Below are 22,177 nucleotides of genomic sequence, written 5' to 3'. Positions count from 1 at the left end.
GAACCCGGGAAGCGCAGGGATGCTCTGGTCCTCCACGGCCCTTCGGAGCCGGCGTCGCCGCGAAGGGAGCACGCAGAGGAGATGCGGCAGCTAAGCGGGCGGCGGATTTATTCCTCCGCTCCGAGCGTCCCACGGCTGCTTGTTAGACTCGTGTAGTGTGAACGGGGACCCTCTGGAGATCTTTGACCTGGCAAGCTTCTTCTAAACTAAGTCACAGTATAGAATGGAGGAGGAAAAAAWWWTWAAAARRAAAAAAAAAAAAGCAACTCTTATAAACCAATCCCAAATCTTGACTCAGTGCTGTGTCTTGTATATAGTGCTCTATAATTTAGCTGTGAGTTGGGTTTTTTTTGTGTGTTTTTTCGCACAGGCATTGGAAATCTTCAGAGTAAAAAACCTAAGATGGCCAGCTCTACAAAATCGTTTAGTGTTCATTACGCTATGAACAATTTGGCGTTCACTACAACATGAACACTCAAACCAATTGCACATCCAGAACTCCGGCACCTCTCTTGGTTTGTTCGGCTTTTTTTTGTTTGYTTGTTTTGTTTCRTTTTGTTTTGCTTCTCGCTGTTGCTTTCGACTCAGCTGAACAACCCCCCTTTCATCCAAATGTCGCCAGTTGGAAAGACCACAGAGTAAGACTTCGCTGGTCGGGCCAAAAAGTCTCTCCCTACATTCTACTGTCTGATGAGATTTGAGAGCAGCAGGTAGTTGCTGTCAGCAGTCATTTTTGCAAAAAAAAAAACCAAAAAAAAAATTTAAAATAAAAAACAAATCGGATTTTTTCAGAGGTCTACACCATGTTGTGATGGTTATTCCGTTCAATGATGTCCACAGGCGAAAGGATCTCCTTCCGGATGGGGGGTGGAGGCAGGCAAGTCTTTGTCTTGGGTTTGAAGAGATCTGAGACGTAAAACACCTGTAGAAACAATCGGAAAATGCATCTTAGCCACACTGGGGGATGCCTGGCTCCAAATCTGGTTTACAGAATATATATATATATAAGAATTTTTAAAGTGCAAACGTGTCTTGAGCRGTCAAACCCCTGCCTAAAACACCAAACGCTGTGAAATCCCGAGCGTCTGCTACCACCTCGCTGCGCGATACGGAGCGGGGCTGAGACCTCGCGAAACCCAGCGCAAACTCCACGACGGCACAGCTCCATCTACGAGGAAGCGCGACGCGGAAGAGCCTGCCGAAGCGGCTCAAAAGCCAGGGGCCTGCGGCACAGGCCGCGTTCAGGCGCGGCGGCCGGGCTTTCCAAACCTCCGGCTCAGGCAAACAGGGTTAGGGAGCTAATCGGTGCAGAGCAATTCCTTYGGCCAGACACCAGGGAGGCAATTAAAAGTCTTAAAAAAAAAACAAAAAACACACACACAAACACAAAGCTGTGCAAGAAAAGTGGAATTATCGGCAGTGTGTCAAAGGTGAGTGATACTCTTTCCACTTTTCTCCCCAACGCGTCGCCGCGAAGCCTGTGCTTGGTCTGGATGCCCRCCTGCGAGCCGAAGTCCGCGGAGGGGACGACCTATTCCTGGCTACTTTTTCCCAAATACCCCGTGACGCAAGCTTCTCCCGGACGTGAGGAAGCCGGGCGCTCGGCAATTCAGGGAGGCGGGGACGCCGCGAGAAACAAAAGTGCTGGGAGGAAACTTCCACATCCTCCCTCGGCGGGCGCCGCGCGGCGCTTCTCAGGGCTCCCGCGCCGGCGCGCGTCCTCCCTCGCCACCCCTCAGCCCCGCGCCAGAAGGGAAGAGGCTCAGACAGCGCGGGCYGGCTCAGCCCGGGCGACTCGCGCCAAGCCCGGGTGACTCGGGCGCGGGCCCCGCGGGAGCCGCGGCGGGAAGGGCAGCGCGCGGGATTTGGAAGCCGTAGGAGTCAGCAGCACGTTTGCGTTTTCTTCTCCCGCGGTCCTTGGGTGCAACGTTCAGGCACTAAAATAAGTTGGGGAACGAGCCGAGCGGCTCAGCTGGGGAACAGCAGATGAGGGWTTACGGGCTGGACCGCAGGGAAGGGAGCAAGCAGCTTTCCCCCTCTCGCCTCTCCACGTTTTCTAGCTACCCAGAGCCTTGCGCCGCAGGTCTAGTTGTCCTTGGAAGTATCTTCCATGAGTTCCTAGCAGAGCCGGGCAGATAAGGAGCTGAGCCGCGCAGCCAGCAAACCGGCTATAAACGGCAATTTCTTTCCACAGTTGTAACTAGGGATTCAGGAAACGGGCTCGCTGTGCTTCAGCTTTTACTGCTCAGTGGAAGAGCATGGCAGGAAAAACACTTCTCCGGGTGTACACGGCTGTACCTGCGCGGCTTGGCGCCTCGCGGCGCTGGCAACGCAGCGCGCAGGGCATCCCGCGGGCCGGCGGGGAGATAACAGAATCCAGCTGAACCCACAGCACATCACGAGCTCGAACCCGGCCTCTTGAAATCGGCCCTCTCAGTGTAAAAAGCACGTTTAACTGCCCTGGTAACGTTTCTCTGCTGCTAATAACTGTAAAACTCGCATTCAGCTGGCTTTGAGTCATTCCGATGCCCTCTCTCTTACTTGGCCACCTCGGAGAGCTGCATTCAATCAAAAAGATGTCCAATTTCTGCACTAAGAAAGCCATGACAAATCAATTTGTGGGAGGGGATTGCTCTGCGCAAGCAGCATATGGGGACTGCTCCGAGCCTGGCCCTAATTCTGGACGTGAATAAGCTACGGGCGAGTGTCATCCCGGGTATTTTAGCCTGCTGTTGACTGCTTTTCAGGCTTTAATTCAGAGACYGGGTAAGAGTTTTAATTTCTCTTTATGCTGTATTTCACTTTAACGTGGCTTGAGGTTATATAAACACTTATAGGAATCATGAAACATGATCTTTCAGGGTTAAAACTGTGTTAAATCCTCTTAATGCTTGAACTGTTTAACACAAAAAAAGGACTAATAAACGTGCAAAGTTTTTCACTTGGATTAGCTCCATTTCCTGTAAAAGGTGCTCTCCACCCATAAAGAAAACTTGACAGCAGAAGACTTGAGAATGTACTGCACAAAGGAAGTCAACATCTTACATTTCCACCTAACAATTCCTCTTCACTGTACCGAAGAAATCCCTAATCACATAGAGAAAGGTTAAAAAAGCTAATCTGAGTTAACAAGAACAACACCGAAAGGAATATGCCTCCTCAACAAGCCCCCATTTTCCTCTCCATCAGAAGAGACAAAAACTACATGACACGTGGTAGGCTGCCTACCACAGACATAATAACTATCTCCATTTAAGAAATTCTCATCGTATTTCACCTAGGAACCACGTAGAAATGTTTCATCAGCTGGAAGTGCTTGACACTAATGTCTTATGCTTGTTATTTCAGGCAAGGAAGGACAAACACGCCTGCTACAACACAATTTGGATTTGAGCTTTGGCAACCCTTGGAGATAAATCCTACAACGCACTTCCACCAAAAATTACAGCCTGATATCTACTGCATTTTAACTGTCCTTGAACACCACAAGACCCAACTCAAAGGCTTCTGGTCATGGCGCAGCATCACTCCCATGTGCTAAGTCCAAGCTCTCCAGGCTCATGTTGCAGATGGTGACAATGTTGTGATTGGGCCTGAAAGAGAGTGAGCTGCAAGTCAGCCCGYAGCAGCATGAGATGCCCCTCCAGTGCCACACTTGCAAGTCCCCGCTGCTGACATGAAAAAACCCACCCAACAATCAACTGCAGATCAGCAGTGGATGCAGAGCTTGACCCTGAGCCGAGGGTTGTGCGAACAGCCCCTAGCCCATGTTTTAAGCCTGAGCATTTTCTTCTAACCCCAGGCAGTCCAGCTCTCTGCCCACACTAGTAATTGTCCAGTGGTCTCCTGCTGCCACCTCCGAAAAGGAAAGAAAATCTACCAGCCTTTCTCATGGCAGCAAAGCAAGGTTCAGAAGAACAAGACTATCTCGTCCTGGTTCATCAGCTTGCAAAGAACAGGCAAGGTCTGGGTTTAAAGGTGGTCCCTAGACCCAACCTACCATCCTTTGCTGTTGCCTGAGATTTTCCCAGCCCCTAAACCATGCCTGAAAAGGGCATCGAGCCCACTCCACGAGCTGGAGAGGAAAGAAGACATACAGAAGAGCAGCGAGCAGAGTCGCTATGCCAGGGCTCGGGGAGAAGGACCAGGCRTGTTTGTACAGCTCCCAGCCAGCTGCTTCCTACGCTGTTTTCCCTCGGCACAGGAAAACCACCCTACGGCAGCCACAGTGTCCTCTGCCCTGACCCAGCACCGTTTGCCATCCGTCTGCGGGCCGGGGAGGAGACACCGGATTTGCAGCTYGTCACTGGCCAGGAAGCATCCGCCCGTCTGTCCTGAGCATCCAGAGCCCTGCRGTCTTTCAGAGGCCGCTGCTTTGACCCAGAGATCGACAGCCTGGTCCATGCTCCCGATACACTGTGCTGACCCTGCTCTCCGAGCGGGACGTATGGAGCAGTAAATACATGCTCCTACAACTGACCACGCGCGCTYGGTGTCCAGACAAACCCACGTGGCACAAACTCAGGCACCTGAACCGAGAAGAAGCGCGGCGCTGTTCTGCAAGCTGCCCGAGGCCGGTTCTCCCCAGCGCCCTCAGCACCCACCTCTTGCTGCTTCTCCTGTCTGCAGGGACAGCACAACGTTTCCAAGAAACACCCTGATGCTATTTGGATACAAGACAGAGGAACCACAACAATATCGCTACTACGAGGCACCAAAGCAGCAAGGTTAAGAAGAAAAACACGCCTCTACACATACACATGCATATGCATATTTCTTCAGGTTTCCCTCACTCCGAACATGCTGGCCCGTAATGGGACATTGGCACTAGGCAATGGCAAAACTCTGCTAATACCCAGAGGGTTAATAATACTATACAAAAACTTCCCAACAATGACATTTTTGACTTGACCTTAGAATGTTATCAGTGAGTGGAAAGTAGCCAAATAATCTATCTTTTTTCTTGCAAAATAAATCATTAGTGAGCTTAGTTCCTTGCCTCCAGGTTTACTTTACTTTTAGATCAGTCAAAAAAAAAAAAAAAAAAAAAAAAAAAAAAAAAAAAAAAAAAGGCAACACATACACACAAAGAAAAGACAGAAAGTGGTAAGTTTTCAAAATCTTGGATTTGGGAGCTCATACAGCCACACAAATTCCCATAGCCCCCAGCCTCTTTGTTTCAGGGCAAGACAGCCCCGCTGAAAACTAGCACGTCACTGCCCAGACCCAGCGCCCCCCGCTCTGCCTACATTAAACATTTACATGTGTCACTTCGAGTTAAAGGACTGTGCAATCAGGTCACTCTTTTGAAAGCAAATTGCATGAGAACAAACCGGGCAGCCACGGACAAGCAAGCATGGCTTTTGTTAACCGTTTTCTCACGAGCCCTTTTGCTACTAAAAAAAAACAAAAAACAAAAAAAACCCAACAAAACCCCCTCCCCAAAACAAAACAAAACGTGCAGCATCCTGCTGCCCTGCAGCACGGCAGACACGAGGTCCCCGGTCCCTGGGGGACGGTCGGTTTGGGGCTGGATCCCAGTGGGGAAGGACTGTATCTGCAGCCGCTCGGGATGCCCCGTCTGGGTCCCCACGAAGGGTTGGGAAAACGAGCTGGCCGAGAGAGGCTGGCGAAGCAAATGCCACGGGCTGAAAAGGAAACGCTCCCTCCRGCCCGCAAGCCTTCTCGGCCGCCGAGGAAGGCGGGTGACCGCGGCTGGCGAGCGGGTCGCCCCGGCGCTGCCCGCCTAACGGGGCCCTTTGCAGCAGGGAGCCGAGCTCAGGGCCGACCGGGGGGGGGAAAAAAAAACCCACATGTTGCAGTTTTCCCTGAATATGCTGTTTGCGAAGTTTGGCCTCCTATCAGGGCCTTGACCCGCATCCTGCTTCGGGGTTACGCGAGCTCTTAGGGGCAGGAGGCACCTGGACRTCTTCAGCGGCGATGCAACCCCTGCCCGCCTTCACCCGGTTGCCTTTCCCTTCCCTTAGCTCCTGCAGCCACTACTTACCACGCAGTAAGCCACCAGGGCGCCCTGCGCAAACCCCGCCAGCACGTCGGAGGGGTGGTGCTTGTGGTCGGACACGCGGGACAGTCCCGTGTAAAACGCCATCATGATGAGCGTGAACTGGAGGAGGGGGCGAAGCAGGCGGGCGCCCTTCCACGTGAATCTGGCCTGCAGATAAAACTGCGGGGAAGAGAGAGAAAAAGAAAAGTAAGTTCAGGCTCTCCCTGCCGCAAGCGCAGCAAAACAGCAGCAGCGCCCTGAGCAGCTCCCGAAACGCACGCGCACGCGGCCCCGTTGCTCACGGGAAGGGTGGTTTTGGATAAAAGGATGCATCTCTCCAGATGCACGTGGTCACCATCACCCACGCACTTTTAACTTCAGCCACGCAGGACACGAGCGTGCAGTAAATACAGCGCATTGAACCTACACGAACAACCCGGAGGATTTCAAACTGTGGCTCCCTTAGCATTGCCAAGACCACTGACAATACAGATGAAAAAGAATGCAGTTCTCCAACATCTCCAGGAAACGCAGAGAGCTTTCACGGACATGCTCTCCCTCTTGGCTGCCCATAGGGTAGCAGCGATCCCTTGCTCTTCTGCAGCCCCCCTCCACCCGCGTTTGCCGGGGCGCAGAGCACTGCGGGCACACAAAATCCCGGGGCYGCGGGGGAAGTCGCTGCGACTCGGTGAGGGAAAACAAAATGACCTGACCCGAAAAAGAAGAAGCTGCCGTGACGTCAAATGGATATCGTCCCCCCGCCCCCAGCAGTTATCTGGGGCTGGTTTCCGCTGCAAGTGGCAGGCGCAACCTGCTTCCCGGGTTCCTGTGGGAACGGGGGAAACCGAATGGGAAGAGAAGACAGGAAAACGGGAACCTCCTGCCCGCAAATCAAAGCCACGCGGAGCCCGGCTGCCCGGGCCCTGCCGCGGAGCGAGGAAGCGGAGCCGGGGCGGGGGGGAGGAGGCCACCGGCGAGGAAGGCTGTGGGTCAGGGAGGCCAGGACCTGCCAGCGTCCCTCAAATATAAAAGAGAATCAAGTTCTCGCCCGGTTCCCTGAAGCCACAAGCAGCATGGTAACACCTATAAAAGTAGAAACGTGGTCTGGGGGGACCATCCGCGCAGGCAGCCAGCGTCCGGGATCGGCACCGTGGCCCCACGCCGTGCAAACTTGGCCCCGCGGTGCCCAGAAGGATCTGAAAATGGTTTCAAAAGTGTGGCTGCTGAAAAGGTGCTTTCCCTCCCTTGGCCACTTCTGGGCTCGAATGCTTTGCCTGCAAGATAACCCTCCTCCTGCACAGTCACTTGAACTGGTTTAACGGCAGACACTGTTCTGCCAGCAAACAGCCATGTGCTGCATTAGCAAGGAACTATCTTTACTTTGTAATGCTCAGGCGTCCTGAAATTTCTCAGCYAGAGATCTGCCACCGAGGCTGAAGAGCGCAGGCAGGACAGTGCTGGGAAGTATCTGGGGAAGGTGGCGATGGGCAAGGAGGGCTGAGGGCCTGATGTGCTCGRATAAACTTCTGTGCAGAGACTATGTCCCTAGAGAAGATGGCATTTGCTAAGAGCAGCATTTTTAAAGCAGGTGAAAGGTATAAAAGACRCTTCTATTGCCATAGGCATGCGGAAGGAGACACGGAGGGAGATGTCGCAGCGAAGACGCACTACGCAAAAGTTGTGTTCCAGTGTGCTGCTGCAGAGCAAAATTAGCTGAGTATTAGATCTTGCCAACTGTTCTCCTTAGTTCTGTCAGGAAGGTTTGAGACCCGACATCTTGATTTACGCTTCAGGCCATGTCCCCCAAAATCCCCCGAGAAAGGGAAATTTCCCAAGCTCCCTGCTGGCCAGCCTGACGTGTCCCCTCCGCGCTGTCTGATTCAGTAGGTCCCCTCAAATCCTTACATCCCACAAGCTAGGACTAAGCAGGCAAGTCAGAGGTGAGATAGCACAGTATTAAGTAAAAATTAGCCATAAAACGCTAGCGCTGAGTTTGTACACACAATAAAGCAGACTTTTAAGGGGGCAAAATGATTAAAGAACAGTTCCATCAGCAGGCGAAAGACTGATGCCCGACTTGCTTCAGATTTGTGCTTTGGGCAAACTGACTTATTAGCTAAATTATGCTCAGATTCTACCTTTTCTTTACCAACACTTACAAAACCACCATCCCTTCCCTCGACCAGCCTCTGCTGCAGCGCACTCACAACACCGTACGTCATACCGTCCCGCTCCAGGAGCTGGCCAGAGGGTCAAAACTCCCTTGGGGCAAACCTTGCACACACGTGATGCCTCGTTCCACCAGCCTCGCAGGCGCTTGATGACTCCTGAGCCCCGGTTGAAATCAGCCCATGAGTTCAAAAGTTATCGGGAGTTGCGTACTGCCAGACTGACAAACGCACGGGGACGGTTTCCGTAAGGAAACTGGATTTACAGTACAAGGGTTGGGATACTTTCCGAGCCACTCCTTCCAAAACAGCACACGTTTCAGACACTGCACCACAAATGTGAGGATCCACCACCGACTTCCTTTTTATTGCCACAAAAAAAAAGGAATCTTGCAAGAGTTGCTCTTCAGTTCTCCATTCATAAGGAATGAAAAAAAAAAAAAAAAAGGATAATAGCACTTTCGTATTCCACAGGCACATTGTGAGGACAGCGTATATCCTACACACGAGACTGTGCTCCGACGCCAGGATGCTGAGGAGCCCATAAGTAATTTAAAGGTTTGACTCAGTGTGCTCGAAACTTTGCTTTTGCCTTTGTATGAAAGAAAAACCTAGCTAATATGAGAAGATCAAACAGCGAAGAAAGACAGGGGGCGAGGGGGAACTGAAAAGGCCAGGATTTTCCTGGATCAGTAATTAGCACTATTACTGTGAAATGGGGAGTTGCTGGCAGCTTATCTGCAAACCTGCTTTTGAAACCGGCTGTGAGGAAATTTCCAGTGATCGCCGCAAAGCACTGCCAGGTTTTCATGGGAACGTGGGGATGGATGAAGTCCTCGCCGGAGGCGGGAGGACAAGCACGACCACAATCCCACCGCAGAACATCACACAGCCACAAAAAGTCGGGAAAGCCAGACAGCACATGCCTGCTGAGYGCATGGATGAAACAATCTGTGACCATGCGCAGGAGAAACCGTCTGGAGCTCCCGTCTTCTGCCCAGCTCCTGGCAGGAACATGCTACTGCACAGCAGATGGTTTGAGGGACACTACATGGCCTTTCCCTTGTCAGGGGACTTCCATGGCCTCAGGTCATCGTTAGCCTCCAAGGGATTTTCTGCCACCTACAGATCCCATCCTACTTCACACCCTGCCCACAAGGCTGACCTCTTGCAACCACATCCTTTACTCATTGCTAAGATCTGCTTCTTGGAAATGGTTGGCTTTAGTATGTTTTTCTGACTGCAATATCTGGACTCGACCTGAACTCTCCTTCTTCTCCTCCCTCATCTGCAAGTGGAGTGGTACCCAGGAGCATTACTGGGGCAAAACCCCTCCAACCCAAACTCACTCCTGGCATAAAACACTGGGCCTGGCTGGACAAAATCAATAGGATTTGACTTTTAGTATCGAAGTTGGGGGTTGGCAAGGACAAGAGACAAGCAAAGACCTCCTCATGCCACATGGATATGCTGTTTACTTGTCCCTTCCCTTTGCTGACTGGATCATCTCAAACCGAAACACTGGTGTTTAACCAGGGACCAGCAAATCAGCCCGTGTCCCACCAAAATCTCAGCCTTCTCACTGGAGCCCAGCTTCAACTAGCTCTGCAAAGAAGCTGATGCCGTGATGGCCAACGCACAGCACACATGGTGCGTGGCCACAGGTGGGACGGGGTAAGGACATTTGGGGAAATCTCAGCTCGCTTGGCCTGCGAGGCATGGAAAGCCAATCCTGGTCTGTAAACCAGACACGAGGCGCATCARCATCCCCAGCGAAACACGTGGCTCCCGGGTAGTGGCTGCAGCAGCACCCTCCCACCCTCCGTGGGAATATTACGACCGACTTGGCAGCGCAGCTCTGCCCCRGCCCTGATATAATTCCATTTTATTCACTAACGGAGGGTCATCACAGYTCATGGACACCAAAGTTTCCTTTGTGCAGGCACCTCTTAATTCAGCATCATTAGGACCTTTCAGAAGTTCACCCCTACACCTCGACTTCAGTAGGAAACYCCAACGCAAAACCTCATGTTCACCAAAAGACACAAAACCCACCAACATCTGTCATCTTTTAGATAAATCAGTAGAACACACTCAAATCTAKTCTGATCTGAAGTTTTCAGCTTTACCCACCATCCCACACTAAATCCAGAAGCTGCCCTGCTTCACTCTCATTTTATCCCCAATCCACCAATGTTGGTAGGGGCATGGATGAGCCTTTTGTGATGATGCATCTTCTGGGCAGTTATTTGTGATTTCAGGGAACTGAGTGCTGTAAAAAATTATATTAGGGTCTCGTGGGCTTGGCTGGAGTGAGGGACACCCACCATGGCATGCTAAAGGCTCCCTGTTTACAGGTAGACGATGCTGCGAAACAAAACCATGCGGCATGGGCCAGGTCCAGAGGGCTGTGCGCAAGGCGCCCTTGCCTACCTCTCCTTCCGCAGCCTGCTATAAATATGCATTACAGGTTTGCTCAGCCAAGGAGCAACAAAGCAAGGAAAATTAAAACAAAGAGGATTACCCAAGTGTAATTTCCCCTTTTAAATTTTTATACAAAAGGCCTGATGTTAATTGGGCAGTGCTGGTGACAAGAAGACTGCAGAAAAATTGCAGCCCTGAAGTCTCAGTGTTTATAAGTAAATCCCAGGAGTTTTTACTGGGTTGTAAGTGCCTTTCTGTGCAACTTTTCCCCTAAAGCACTCCAGTGCTTGGCATACATTCACATTTCCCTAACGGGAGCCAACAGCCAAACCGCTTCTCCCTACCAGCAGCTCCATCGCGTCAGCACGTGGCAGAGAAAACCTAAACCTGGAGCTGCAGAGAAGGTTCTGCACACCGATCTGCCACCTGCGAGAGCACGCACAGGCGCACCCCTCCTGCCCGTGTCCCCAGACTCGGCATTGGAAATGGGGCTCAGCTTAAAGCGCGGGGAGAGCTGGGGTCTGTCCCTCGACAAACTGCAGCTTTCCGGCCCAGGCGCCCCGCGGTCAGGCGGGCCTGCAACTCTRAAACAGCCCAAAACCCTAAACGTGCTGCAAGATTAACGCTAGGGAACGGCAGGAAAAAGAGGAAGTGACTTTGTCTCCAAATATGAGGTATTGTTTAATGCKGAGTTTAGGAAGACGCTGCACTTACTAATGAGTTATATTTCTGCAGTAATCACGCAGTCCTATAAATGCCCCCAAAAGGCCTTTCTCGGGGCACAACGGCCGTCGCGGCCGATGCAAGGGACTCCCCGGAAACGCGGAGGCTCCCCCTTTCCCAAAGGTCTCCGCCAGCCCTTCCGGCACGGCAGCGACCTGCAGCAGCTTCTCAGGAGCCGATCTCCCGGTCAAGCCGATCAAAGCGATTTCCTCACGGCATTTTCTTAGCAGAATGGGACCGTGCTGCAACTCTGGGATGGGCTGAAGGGCTCGTTTCCTCCCCTAAGGCCCCCGCCGCCCCTCGAAGCAAGGTGCAAAACTATCAGAAAAGCAGGCAGCAGGTATCGGTGCAAACCAGCGTCAGAAAACCACACGCTATTTTTTTTCCATTGCTCAGCACAGGCAAATCCCCRGAGGGTCTTCCCTCTGGGAAGCCCAGAAGATTCACTGCCCACCCCGAAGGAGGCTCAGAAAAGTTTCGCAGAAGACGCAGCCGCGTCTAAATGCAGTGCTGTTGCTTTGCTTTCCAAGCTGAGGTTAGAGGGGATACGGCGGGCCACGAATCCTTTAAAGGATTCCCCCCCCCCCCTTTTTTTTTTGCACAAATCGCCATCCAAATGGCCCTTCCGGAAGAGCTGGCTGGAGGTCCACCCAGCACCTCCAGCAGCTCCGGGCAGGAAGCACCTTGGCACGCCGCGCTATTCAGAGCCCGAGCGCAGGAAGGGTCGAGCCCTTTCTCACCGGCGAAGGGAAGCCAGTGCCGGCCCTCGGCTTGCGCACCCGGCCGGTGGAGCCGACCCGAAACGGGGCACRGAAAGCAGCCGAAAGCCGACGTACCCACCGCTCGCTGGAGCCACGCTCCGGCCAACCCCAAAACTCTCCGCAGCGGCCACCGCGAGGGGCAAAGCCACAGATGAAGGAGGACCGGGATGCACAGTACGGAGCATCCCACCGCCCCCCCCCCCGAGCGCATCCCAACACCCCGGTCTGCTCCTGGCTTTTTTCCTCTTTGCTGCTGGATGCGGAGGAGCCACCAGGTGGGAGGGCGAATAAGGTCTCAAACAGGGCTGAGGTTACTTACCACCAAATAAAGCATGGTGTAGAGGGAGAAGGACGCGTGCCCCGAGAAGAAGGACTTCCTGCAAAACAAAGATATAATATCACAACGCTGTAACGCTAAACGCGACACAGCAGCCTGCCCGCTGCTATCGAGAGGGTGCCAAAGGCAGCGGGACGGGGGCAACCGCGACCCCCCCCCAGCCCCGGTCCTCGTCCCGCTCGCCGCCGGGGCGGCGGACGGACAGCGCCGCGGCTTCCAGGCCGGCCCGGTAACTCACCGGCTAGCCTCAAGGCACGCCAGGACACCGCACCGAAATAAAAAGGCACCCCCCCCCCACCCCCAAGCCCCTGCTGAATTAACTAGCCGACGAGCCGGCTGCGGGGTTCGGGAGGAGCGGGCTGGCGGCTCCTCCTCGGCGGCGCTCTCCCCTCACCCCTAACTCGGCTCCGCCGGCCAATTCCCGCGTTGAGCAACAGCTTGTGAAACAACGGCGTAGGAGTAAACAGGGAGGAAAAGGAGGATTATTCAGCAGAGCTCAGCAGCTCCGGAGGGAAAGTGCCCGGCGCTGCTGGATGAAGTTACAGCCTTCCSAGAGAAAGAAGCGCTCAAACGATCTACCGCTGCCAGAGAAACCCTGAGAAATACGTTGTGCGATACACCATTTTGGCGGCAGCAGCAAATGTCTTTTCTTTTTTCTTTTTCTTGCTTCTTAATGCAAAATTTAAAAAAGGGGGCTCTCACCTGGCTTCCTGGACTTTGCTGTCGCTTCCCCTACAGGTGTAGTTCTGGATGTAAACTCCCTTGGCGCAGTTGACCGTCGAGAAATCGAGATCGCAAACGTCCAGGAAATGAGGTCTCAAGCGCCCGACGGACACTTTGGCAATGTCTGTGAAGGACTGGCTGATGGCACAGCCGAAAACGAAGCAGCCCACCTGCTTGTACAGCGCCGCCACGTACGGGTTCTGGATGAAGGATCGCGACTTCTCCTTCAAGTAGTGGACCCGGTAGAGCTCTCCCGTTATAATCTGGTGGGGAAACACCAGAGAGACGAGCGCATGGTTAGAAAGCAGGAAAGATGCTGTGTGCAACCACTCATGGGGACAAATGCCCAGCGGAGACAGCAAGACAAACATCCGCCACTAAGCAAGCCGCAAGGTCCCAAACCCCAGCTCAAACAGGCTGCTTAACGACTTGTCGGCTGAAAGCYAGAATCGTGTCTCATACAGAAGACAAATAACTTTCTGAACAATACATATTTATCCACAAATCCCTTCTTGAAAGCCAGCTCAAACGAGATAAGTACAATTTGCCTGTAGAGGAGCTGCGAGATGTCATTACCCCTCAGGCTGGCGATAGCATCTCAGGCGCAACCCTGGCTAAAACAGTGAAACGTGCTTCTGCAAGAGCAGGGAGCTCTGCACGAGCAGGTCTTCCCCAGGCACCTCTCTACCCGTGCCTCTGCCCTCCTTTCCCAAATGAGCACCTAAAGAAAGAGGTTTCATRTTTTTTGTCCATAGACTTAACACAGCCCTCATGAACCACATCACCAGGGCACAAAAGACGGGYGTCCCTGCCACTGGACGGCTGCCACACGGACCCGGCAGCTCAGCTGACCTCTCCAGATGGAGAAGACCACCGAAGAACCGCCCTCAGCAAGGTTGGCCTGCGGGAAACCTCAGGCACCACTGCTCTTCTAGCACCAAACCACCGCCGCGTCCGAGCATCCTTTCTGCTCACGGGCACAACGACAAGACACAAAAGCGTTCTCCTTTCCTAACCGGCTGCTGCATGAAGCTGGCTGCCCATCCCCAGCAGCAGAGGAAGTAACAGGACCCCACATTAGCATCCTATTTTGCACAAAAGAACCACAGTGGTGTCCCAGATCTATGGTGGTTTAATGGAAATACAAATTTACCCCAAAACAGATAAATTGGCGTTTGTTTAGGAAGGAGAAGCCAGAGATGCCCTGGCAAATTGTTTTGGGGKAAAAAGGCTCAAACAGCCTCAGAGCCTTATTATGTTGCTCTCTGAAAACAACAACAGGGGAAGGCTCAGAAAGCCCCAAGGGTTTCAGATTCTGGCCCCAAATTTGCAGCCACCAGACCCAATTTGAACAGTGCAAAGCTTGCATAAACACCAGGTATTTCTGGGAATTTCAAGGGGTCTCGCAGTTGCTCAGCAGCAAATTATGTATTTCTCGTGCCCCTTATAGGGGCGTTGGGTCCTGACAACGATGCCGTAAATCTCCGGTATGAACCAGAGGGCCCGGCTTCTTGTAATCCTAACTCTTAAAAAAGCCGTTTAATGAAAATCAGGCTGTGAAATGAAGTCCAAATGTCTCACCTCTCCGAAAGAGGCAAAGGCTTAAATTGTTCTCGGTCGTGTTACACACCTACTTTTTGAGCTCCCGATTTACAGCTTTAGGATTTCATTCATTACTTTAAATGTTTTTATACCTGAGCAGTAAAAGGAGGTGTATTTTTTTTCTGCGGCCCCTTGGTCCCTGCCCCCTTTGCTGCTCCAGTCGAAAGCACTGCGATATGAAATTTAACTATCAGGAAAAACGCCTTCATGTTAAGCCCTTTCTGAAACAGCCAGCAATATCCCTCCCCGCGTGGCAGCCCGCCAGCTGCAGGCAGGAGACACGGCTCCCCTGCCTACCTTTTTAAAAGCTTGGCACAACGCTTGGAAAGCCATAAACTGGAGAAGCACGGCAATTAGACTAAGAGGAGATGAAACCGTATCATTGTTTGAACTCTCTAGCACCGCGGCTTGAAAAACAAAGGTTGACCCAAAGCAGCTGGAATTACAGCGAGGCAGGCTTTATCAGAGGGAGACACAACTACAATAATAAAAAATACCGGCCAAGCCAGAGCTCCCAAGAGCATGTTTTGCACAGAAGTGTGCTGRGTGGCTGCGCTGCCACCCAAAGTTTGCAAGTCACAGCTAAGATCTGCCCCTGGGAGTTGGGTCTGGACCAAGCATCGTCCAGGGACCTGCCACTACCCTGGTCCAAAGCCTTTTWAATCCTTGCAAGTGCCAAAGATCACGTGGATGAAGGTTTATCTCCATTTTGGACTATCTTCAAATACAAGCTGGCAGCCAGAAAATGTATTTGCATGAGAGAGGCTAGTCCTCCTGCCTGGCTGCCGTTCCTGCATCCCACGGGGGTGCCTGGTACATTCGGCGCAGCACGAGCATCCCTGTGGATGCCACTATGCACGGTGAGAAGGGTGCTCAGCTGCCCACYGCAGCCTCCTAAAACCTTGGGTGCCTAAATTCACAGGGGGAAAAAGCTGCATGGCTCAAAATGCGTGGGTTTTGCAGAGGAAAAAAAAAACTAACTGAATTGAGGATGGCATTTGAAACCTGCTCATTTTATCCAGAGTTCCCAGATAGATGCACTTAAACCCAAGGCTCTTGGCTGGTAAAAGACACAACCATTTTAAACAGGGACCGACAAAAGTCTAGGGATTAATACTTTTCTCTCCCTGTTGGTGGTCTTGGTAATTGCACACATGTAGCAGATTGTAAATTGGAGACTTCACTCCCTCACTAACACGACGCTGAGCAGCCRTGAGCCCTCCCCACTTAGTAATAACCATGGCTCAACCTTAATGAAAAGCTAAAATTGGGTAAATTTGATTTTGGCAATGCTGTCCCTGATAAAACATGGCAGGGAAAAACTAATGCAACACAGATGGGCACAAATGAAAAATGCATCCTGAGAAAGCAAGTCTTAGAGATATTAAGCTCTTCTTCTGCCTTGCGTCTCTGGCAAGCCATTAGCCTGGGACGTACGCAGCGCCTATACGAAGTGCGTAATTGCCAGGGGGATTTGTCAGAGACTCTTAAAGATGGTCATTAGTGAGAAGCTAACACCAAACTTTTCTCTGTTGATGAATGCCTTTCGCAGATTTGTGCTTCTCATGCCTGTGTCGTCATTGTCGTAAGTCATCTTCAGTGATCCAATTAGTCTGTAATTACTTTTCGAATCTTTCTAATCAGTTGGGTCTCTGGTGTATTGTTCAGTGTGTCTAATCACATTGGAGCATATCGCTTTTAACTGTAAAACATTCAGCTAATCCAGTTACGTAACTTCGATTGTCTAGAAAATTAATTTCTTGGGTATTTTTCTGTACACTCTCACGATCCATCAGAAATGTAGACCTGGGGTTTGAGCAGTGGCAATACAGATGCAGAGGCTCATGAAGTGGAGAAGAGCACCTTCTGCCCTGAGGTCACAGGTCCAGATCCAAGCCCCAACTGGAAAACCCTGGTGGTCGTTATCATCCTGAGGCTGTTCAGCAACCCATGAGCAAACATATCTGCAGGGCTTGAGCTCAGAGGGTGCAACGCAGCGGGAGAGCAGAAAGCTCTTCAGGGATCTCTTTAGCCTAGAGAAGAGAAGACTGAGGGGGGGGGTCTTATCAATGTCTGTAAGTACCTGAAGGGAAGGTGTCAAGGGGACGGGGACAAACTCTTTTCAGTTGTCCCATGTGACAGGACAAGAGCAAATGAGCAAAAGCTGAAGCACAGGAAGCTCCGCCTGACCGTGAGGGGGAATTTCTTCCCTGTGAGAGTGACGGAGCACTGGRACAGGTTGCCCAGAGAGGTTGTGGAGTCTCCTTCTCTGGAGATCTTCAAGGCCCGCCTGGATGCAACCCTGTCTAACACACTCTAGGTGACCCTGCTTGAGCAGGGAGATTGGTCCACGGCATGGCCATCCTGGGGACACTCAGTCCTCCACTCCCCACATGGTCACATTAAACATCTCTCAACAGCAAAAGTGTTTAGGAGAGATCTGAGAGCACAAAGCCCGGGAGCAGGATCCTCTCAAGGGCCATCTGCATGCGTAATGGCAAAGAGAGAAATTTGCCTTCAGTCAGTAAATATGTAGGTTTTAAAAACAAATGCATATCCTCTTATGCCCTGGTAGAAGCAAAGGTCTTAGTCTCTGATGTTTACTTAACACGAACTCCGGTTGTCTTCGAGCCATTTAAAACATGACCTRGACCTTTTACTCTGGTCTAGACTGCCAATGACGCCATTTAAAGCAAGGGTGTGAAATTTTGGCTTCACTGCCCAAAATCCCATCTCCCTGAAAGTCCTCATCCTGCTGTCTTGCCTTTGAAAGGCAAACGTTTTGAGCGAGAGGAGAGGAATCAGCGCTTTGTGGATTTGGAAGGAATTCCTATTATGCTACAATAATTCTGGTATCTGGGTTACATCTGAAAAAGAGGTCAGACTGACTTGAATTTTCCATACATCCTGCCACAGTAAAGAAATCTGCTCCTTCAATTCCTTGTTAGCCATTTGTATCACTCAACAGCAAACAACCGAGCTTTTGAATTTACCTTATTAAGTTACATTTGTTGTGGGCACAGCGAAACCAGTGCAGAAGCATCTAACTCTTTAGGGGATTTTCTTTTCCTTTTAATTGACCTGCTATTTCATGGTAGAAAGCTGATGGATCCAAGAGGCAGCTGATTACGTTTCCAGCTTCAGTTCCAACTCCTGTATTTGCCACTGCCTCATTACTGATCAGAAGCCCCCTCTGCGTGGAGCTGCAACGACGACAGGTCRGGCAGTAATGCGAAAATGAGAGGCTTTTTCATTTTGCTTTTATGGCTTTTCCACACTCGGGGGTAATTCCCCTGCAGGGTAAAATTCTTCTGTTTATAGATTTGGGGGTTTTGTCGCCTGCTGGGGTTTGCCCGGGGGAGGGAGGGGAACGAGCACAACGCGGTGTYGGGGACCGCTTTTGCTAAGCGCGCGCACTGGGGGAGGAAACGACGCGGAGGTCAACGCAACCTGGCAGCTGCGCTGCTCCGCCTGCGCAGCAGACCCACGCACCGCTCCCAYGGAAATGAAAAGGGACCGAGGGCAGAAGGCAGAGCATCAGGGATCAGCCCCCGCGTTCGGGAGACCAAAGCGCTCGCACGCTGCGGAGATACGCCGAGCTTCCCAGAAAACCCTGGCAGCCTCCACTCGTGCTCCCGGGTGCTTGCACTACCACCCACGCCGGCTCCCTGCACCCTGTGCCACCCCGGTGCCTGGGCACGCAGCAAGCGGGGCCACGGCCGCGGCAGGACACGCAGGTCGAGCAAGGGGAAGGCACTCGGGCTATCTGTGCTCAAGTCAGCAACACAAGCGTGATAGGGTATTGCCAATACTGTGCCGTGCTAAGACACCTACGGGCCACGGCATTGCTCCTACAAGAAASGATGAAAGCAGAAGAGGGGAAAAGAAATGCTTCTGACTGCCACATTTCTAGGAGGAACCAGAGGAAGGCAGCTTTGACGGCATCTTTTGGAAAACACCTGAGCTGCGCTGGCAGCAGGTGGGAAGGGAAACATAGGTACTTTTTGTGAAGCATCCCTGRGGAATTTCATCTGTTGATGGAAGTGGGCATTCAAACAACACTCAAAAGGCAGGTCTTCCACCCTGCCCAAGTACGGGACGTATGTTAGCGCAAAGCCACCTTTTTAAAACCCAAGTGGGGCTGAGGGTYTGCGTCTTTCACCCACCACAGATCAGAGCACCCACCAGTTATATTATGCCAGCCAGCAGTGGCATGCAAAAGTCCACAGCTCTGCGGAGGACTCAAGTGGTGGCACAGAGCCAGGGATGTGTCGACCAAGACCAGCCTCCCCATGGGTGTCTCCAGAAGGGCTGCTGCACTCTCAGTACGCAAGCAGCGACGAGCCTGCCACGTTCAGGAGGGTTATCGAGTAGACTGAACTTCACCTCCTGGTTTCGCTTCAGCRTTTGCTGACAGCGGCACAGAGCACTATGCAGCTATCTTCACCAGGTACCCGCCCAGAGGGCCATGTGGCTGTCTGTCTGCGTGTCTTCATAAATAGAGAACGTTAGGAAAYGGCTTCTCAGGGCCACTGACTGGATTCAGCTTTTTGGCTGAAATACAAACCTCTCACTACGCAATCATTTCCTAGCACAGCTTTGGGAACCCTGGCAGGAAAAAAGAACTGAGAAGACACTGGGAAGGTGGCATACTAGCTACTTCTTACAGTTAAGGCTATGGGAATAGACTCCCTCCAGTAGGTTTGAACCACCTTTATAAATATGGCTGCACTATCYATGTCTTAAAATCTAATACTAATCTGTGAAACTTTTCCAGGCATTGGTTAGCTGCAAAGATGCATTTTTTTTAAAGCCTTATGAAATAGGCAAATTCCAGAAGTTATTTGAACAGGGACAAACCATGCCACGTCCTTACTGACACTCAAGCCTTTTTGCTTCTGTGCTGAATTACTACTGGAGGGTGAAAAGGCTCCTGTATCGTGATGCTCCCAGACTTGTCCAAACAGCTTTGGGCCYATTTATGTGCTTCAAGAGTAATCTCATTCCTTCCATCACAAGCTTTTATTAGGAAACATTTCCGGCGTTGTGCTTAGGCCAAAGGCACAGAGTAGCACGGTAGATGCACACCTCCGAAGACCGGGTGGACGCATCGGCAAGATGGTTGAAGTCCCAATGCAGAGAGTCTGACAGAGCACAGACCTCTCCACTGTCCCCTCTGCTTTCCTTTAAAGCCAGTGAAAACCTTGACTTCAAGAGGAGTTTAATGCCATACAGGCCTTTTAGCATCTCTCCTTTGATTAGCCAGGTACAAGCCTGTATCCAGCTCTACTGTGGCCTCCGAGCTAGAGGAGTCTCCTGCAGCAGTCAGAGGTAACTGGCCACACTGCACTGCAATGAGCTTCTCATCATCAGTTCATCTCAYAGGGATCAAAGAGCCTTGGGACCACCTCTAGCTGGTGACACGATCAGCTTAGGTAGAGGTGGAAAGTTGTGTGTCTTACGACTTAGCCCCTACGGGGTTTTTCAGTTGTTCAAAGCATAGCCCTAATAGAGCCTTACAAATGCACGCTGGAGAAGGACATTTCAAACGCAGTGCTTTGGTGCAGATTGCCACGCTGTCTGCATTTTGGTGATTTGGGAAAGCCCATGCTGGTGCTAGTGGCTTAGGGAGCTGACAAAAAGACATTGGGGATGCCCAAGAGAGGTGGATTTGGAGGCAGTACTTACAGCGAGGATGGTAATGAGGATGCCTGCAGCACACAGCACTGCATCGTTGATCGTCTCCATCGTTTTAAGAGGGTACTTGATACTGTCATCGTCGCAGTAAAAGCCCCGCTGGTAGGGCTGGATTGTGCTCGTTTCAATGATCAGGAAGGGCAATCCAGCTGGAAAGAAGGGAAGACAACAACAAAACTCATCAGTGACACAGGTAAAATGAACACCCCCCAGCAGAAAAATAACTAGAAAAACCCTTGCAAACAAGGCAGCACCATTCTTCATGCTTTTCTTTTCATATTGMTATCTTTCCAAAGGGAATAGCTTTAGGATTTGTTTTTCCAAGTTTCTCTTGCAGGGGAAAAAGGATCTCTTCTGTTATGGTTATCAAGTGTCTGTGCTGCCTGGTTTGAGTTAAGCCTTGTGCGTTGCAAATATTAACTTACAGAAAAGGACACCAAAAGTAGTCCCTCTGCAAAAAGCCATGAAAACGAATATGGCACTTCTCTCTACAGAGGGCTTGAAGCTCTGAGCCCAGTGGGCTCTATTTTGGAGAAGTACAGCATTGCCTCCAGCTTAGAAGAGCTGCACTGAATTATTTTCCTGCATGATGTTCCCTTGGGCTGTGCACACACATGCTCTGTGCCTCAGTTTCCCCATCCATCTTTGCTGCCAGGCTCATCACCAAGAGGACATTCCTAGCACGTCCCCACCAAAACAATCCTCCCAAACCTGTTCATAAGCCACGTTTTAGAGGAAATTTTCCTCCCACTTGCACAACCAAATCCAGGTAAGGGGAAACAAGCCCACCAGTCAAAACACAAAAGACATAAGCCATGCCAGCTGGAAGATACAGGGGGATCTCATTTAGGTAAGCAAAGCAGAGCAGTTCATGCCTTCATTTGGCCAAAACAACAYGTCTCACACCCAGATTTTACAAAAAGCACTACGGAATATTTGTTGACCCCTAACTTGCTTAAGCATTCATGTTTTTGTTTACACATCTAGAGTTCTACAAGATCAGTTTTTCTCTTTTAAAATTACAAGGAAAGCTCTGCTAGGTTTTGTGAACTTGCCACAGAATATTTTCAGTGATCAWGATCAGCTATACCTAATTAGCAAAGGTATCATCCAGAGAGTTAAAAAACTGAGTGTCATCAAAACAATATTCCCCGTCTGCATGCAAACATGGTTTTGGGTTACTTTGTGCAAATGATTTTGGCACCTTTTGCTGCACTTCTAATAGGATTTTCTAATCCAGGATTACTAAGGGTTTTGTTGTTGTTGTTAGTCTTTACAAAAGGACCATCCTCGTTATCCATCTCCCCCTCCACACGAGCAGATACCCCACGCAGACGTGAACCCTCCCCTCGGTGGGTACCTGATCTGCAGGAGGTATTTCTGTAACGACSCTGGCAACGGGTTTAGTATAAGCACTGAACCCTGTGCTGCTCTGAGGGGCAGTTCGGTTCACAGCGCACATGTGAAGCCGAATAAAGGTTTCGGAGCTGCCTGCTCCACTCGGATTTCACGAATAAAATCAGACATCTCGTGTGAATCCAGTTGATCTTCATTCCACTATTTAACCGTTTTGATACGTAGCCAGTTTGGCCCTGAGAAGTGCCTTTCATGCCAGCAATATGATATTAATAGGCCACTTAAAAAATCCTTAGCTTCCCAATGAAAAATTGCAGTAGAAAAGCTAACGCTGCTCGGCGTGATCCAATTTCACATCCACTTGAAGCGGCAGCGTAACGGT

General features: G+C 51.1%; 1 protein-coding gene across 1 annotated transcript; it reads right to left on the bottom strand.

The window, feature by feature from the left end:
* Positions 1–222: 222 nt before the first annotated feature.
* On the bottom strand, positions 223–21,966 carry PLPP3 (phospholipid phosphatase 3). Its single transcript, XM_085308174.1, has 6 exons — positions 21,900–21,966; positions 20,431–20,588; positions 13,120–13,403; positions 12,400–12,457; positions 6,008–6,184; positions 223–922 (listed from the first exon to the last, which is right to left on the bottom strand). The coding sequence occupies exons 1-6, from the start codon at positions 21,964–21,966 to the stop codon at positions 797–799; spliced, it is 870 nt and encodes a 289-aa protein (XP_085164300.1). The 3' UTR covers positions 223–796.
* Positions 21,967–22,177: the final 211 nt, after the last annotated feature.

Source organism: Rhea americana, unplaced genomic scaffold (genome assembly GCF_003343005.1).
Source record: "Rhea americana isolate MKP2758 unplaced genomic scaffold, rheAme1 scaffold_27, whole genome shotgun sequence".
Taxonomy (NCBI): domain Eukaryota; kingdom Metazoa; phylum Chordata; class Aves; order Rheiformes; family Rheidae; genus Rhea; species Rhea americana.
Note: the sequence above shows the minus strand (reverse complement) of the source record. Positions and strands in the feature narration are given on the sequence as shown.

Coding starts and splice junctions, on each gene's coding strand:
- PLPP3 (XM_085308174.1), bottom strand. CDS start 21,966: ATGTCTGATTTTATTCGTGAAATCCGAGTGGAGCAGGCAGCTCCGAAA. Junction 12,458..13,119: donor AGCAAAGTCCAGGAAGCCAG/GTGAGAGCCCCC, acceptor TTTGTTTTGCAG/GAAGTCCTTCTTCTCGGGGC. Junction 923..6,007: donor CCCTGGTGGCTTACTGCGTG/GTAAGTAGTGGC, acceptor TTGTTTCTACAG/GTGTTTTACGTCTCAGATCT.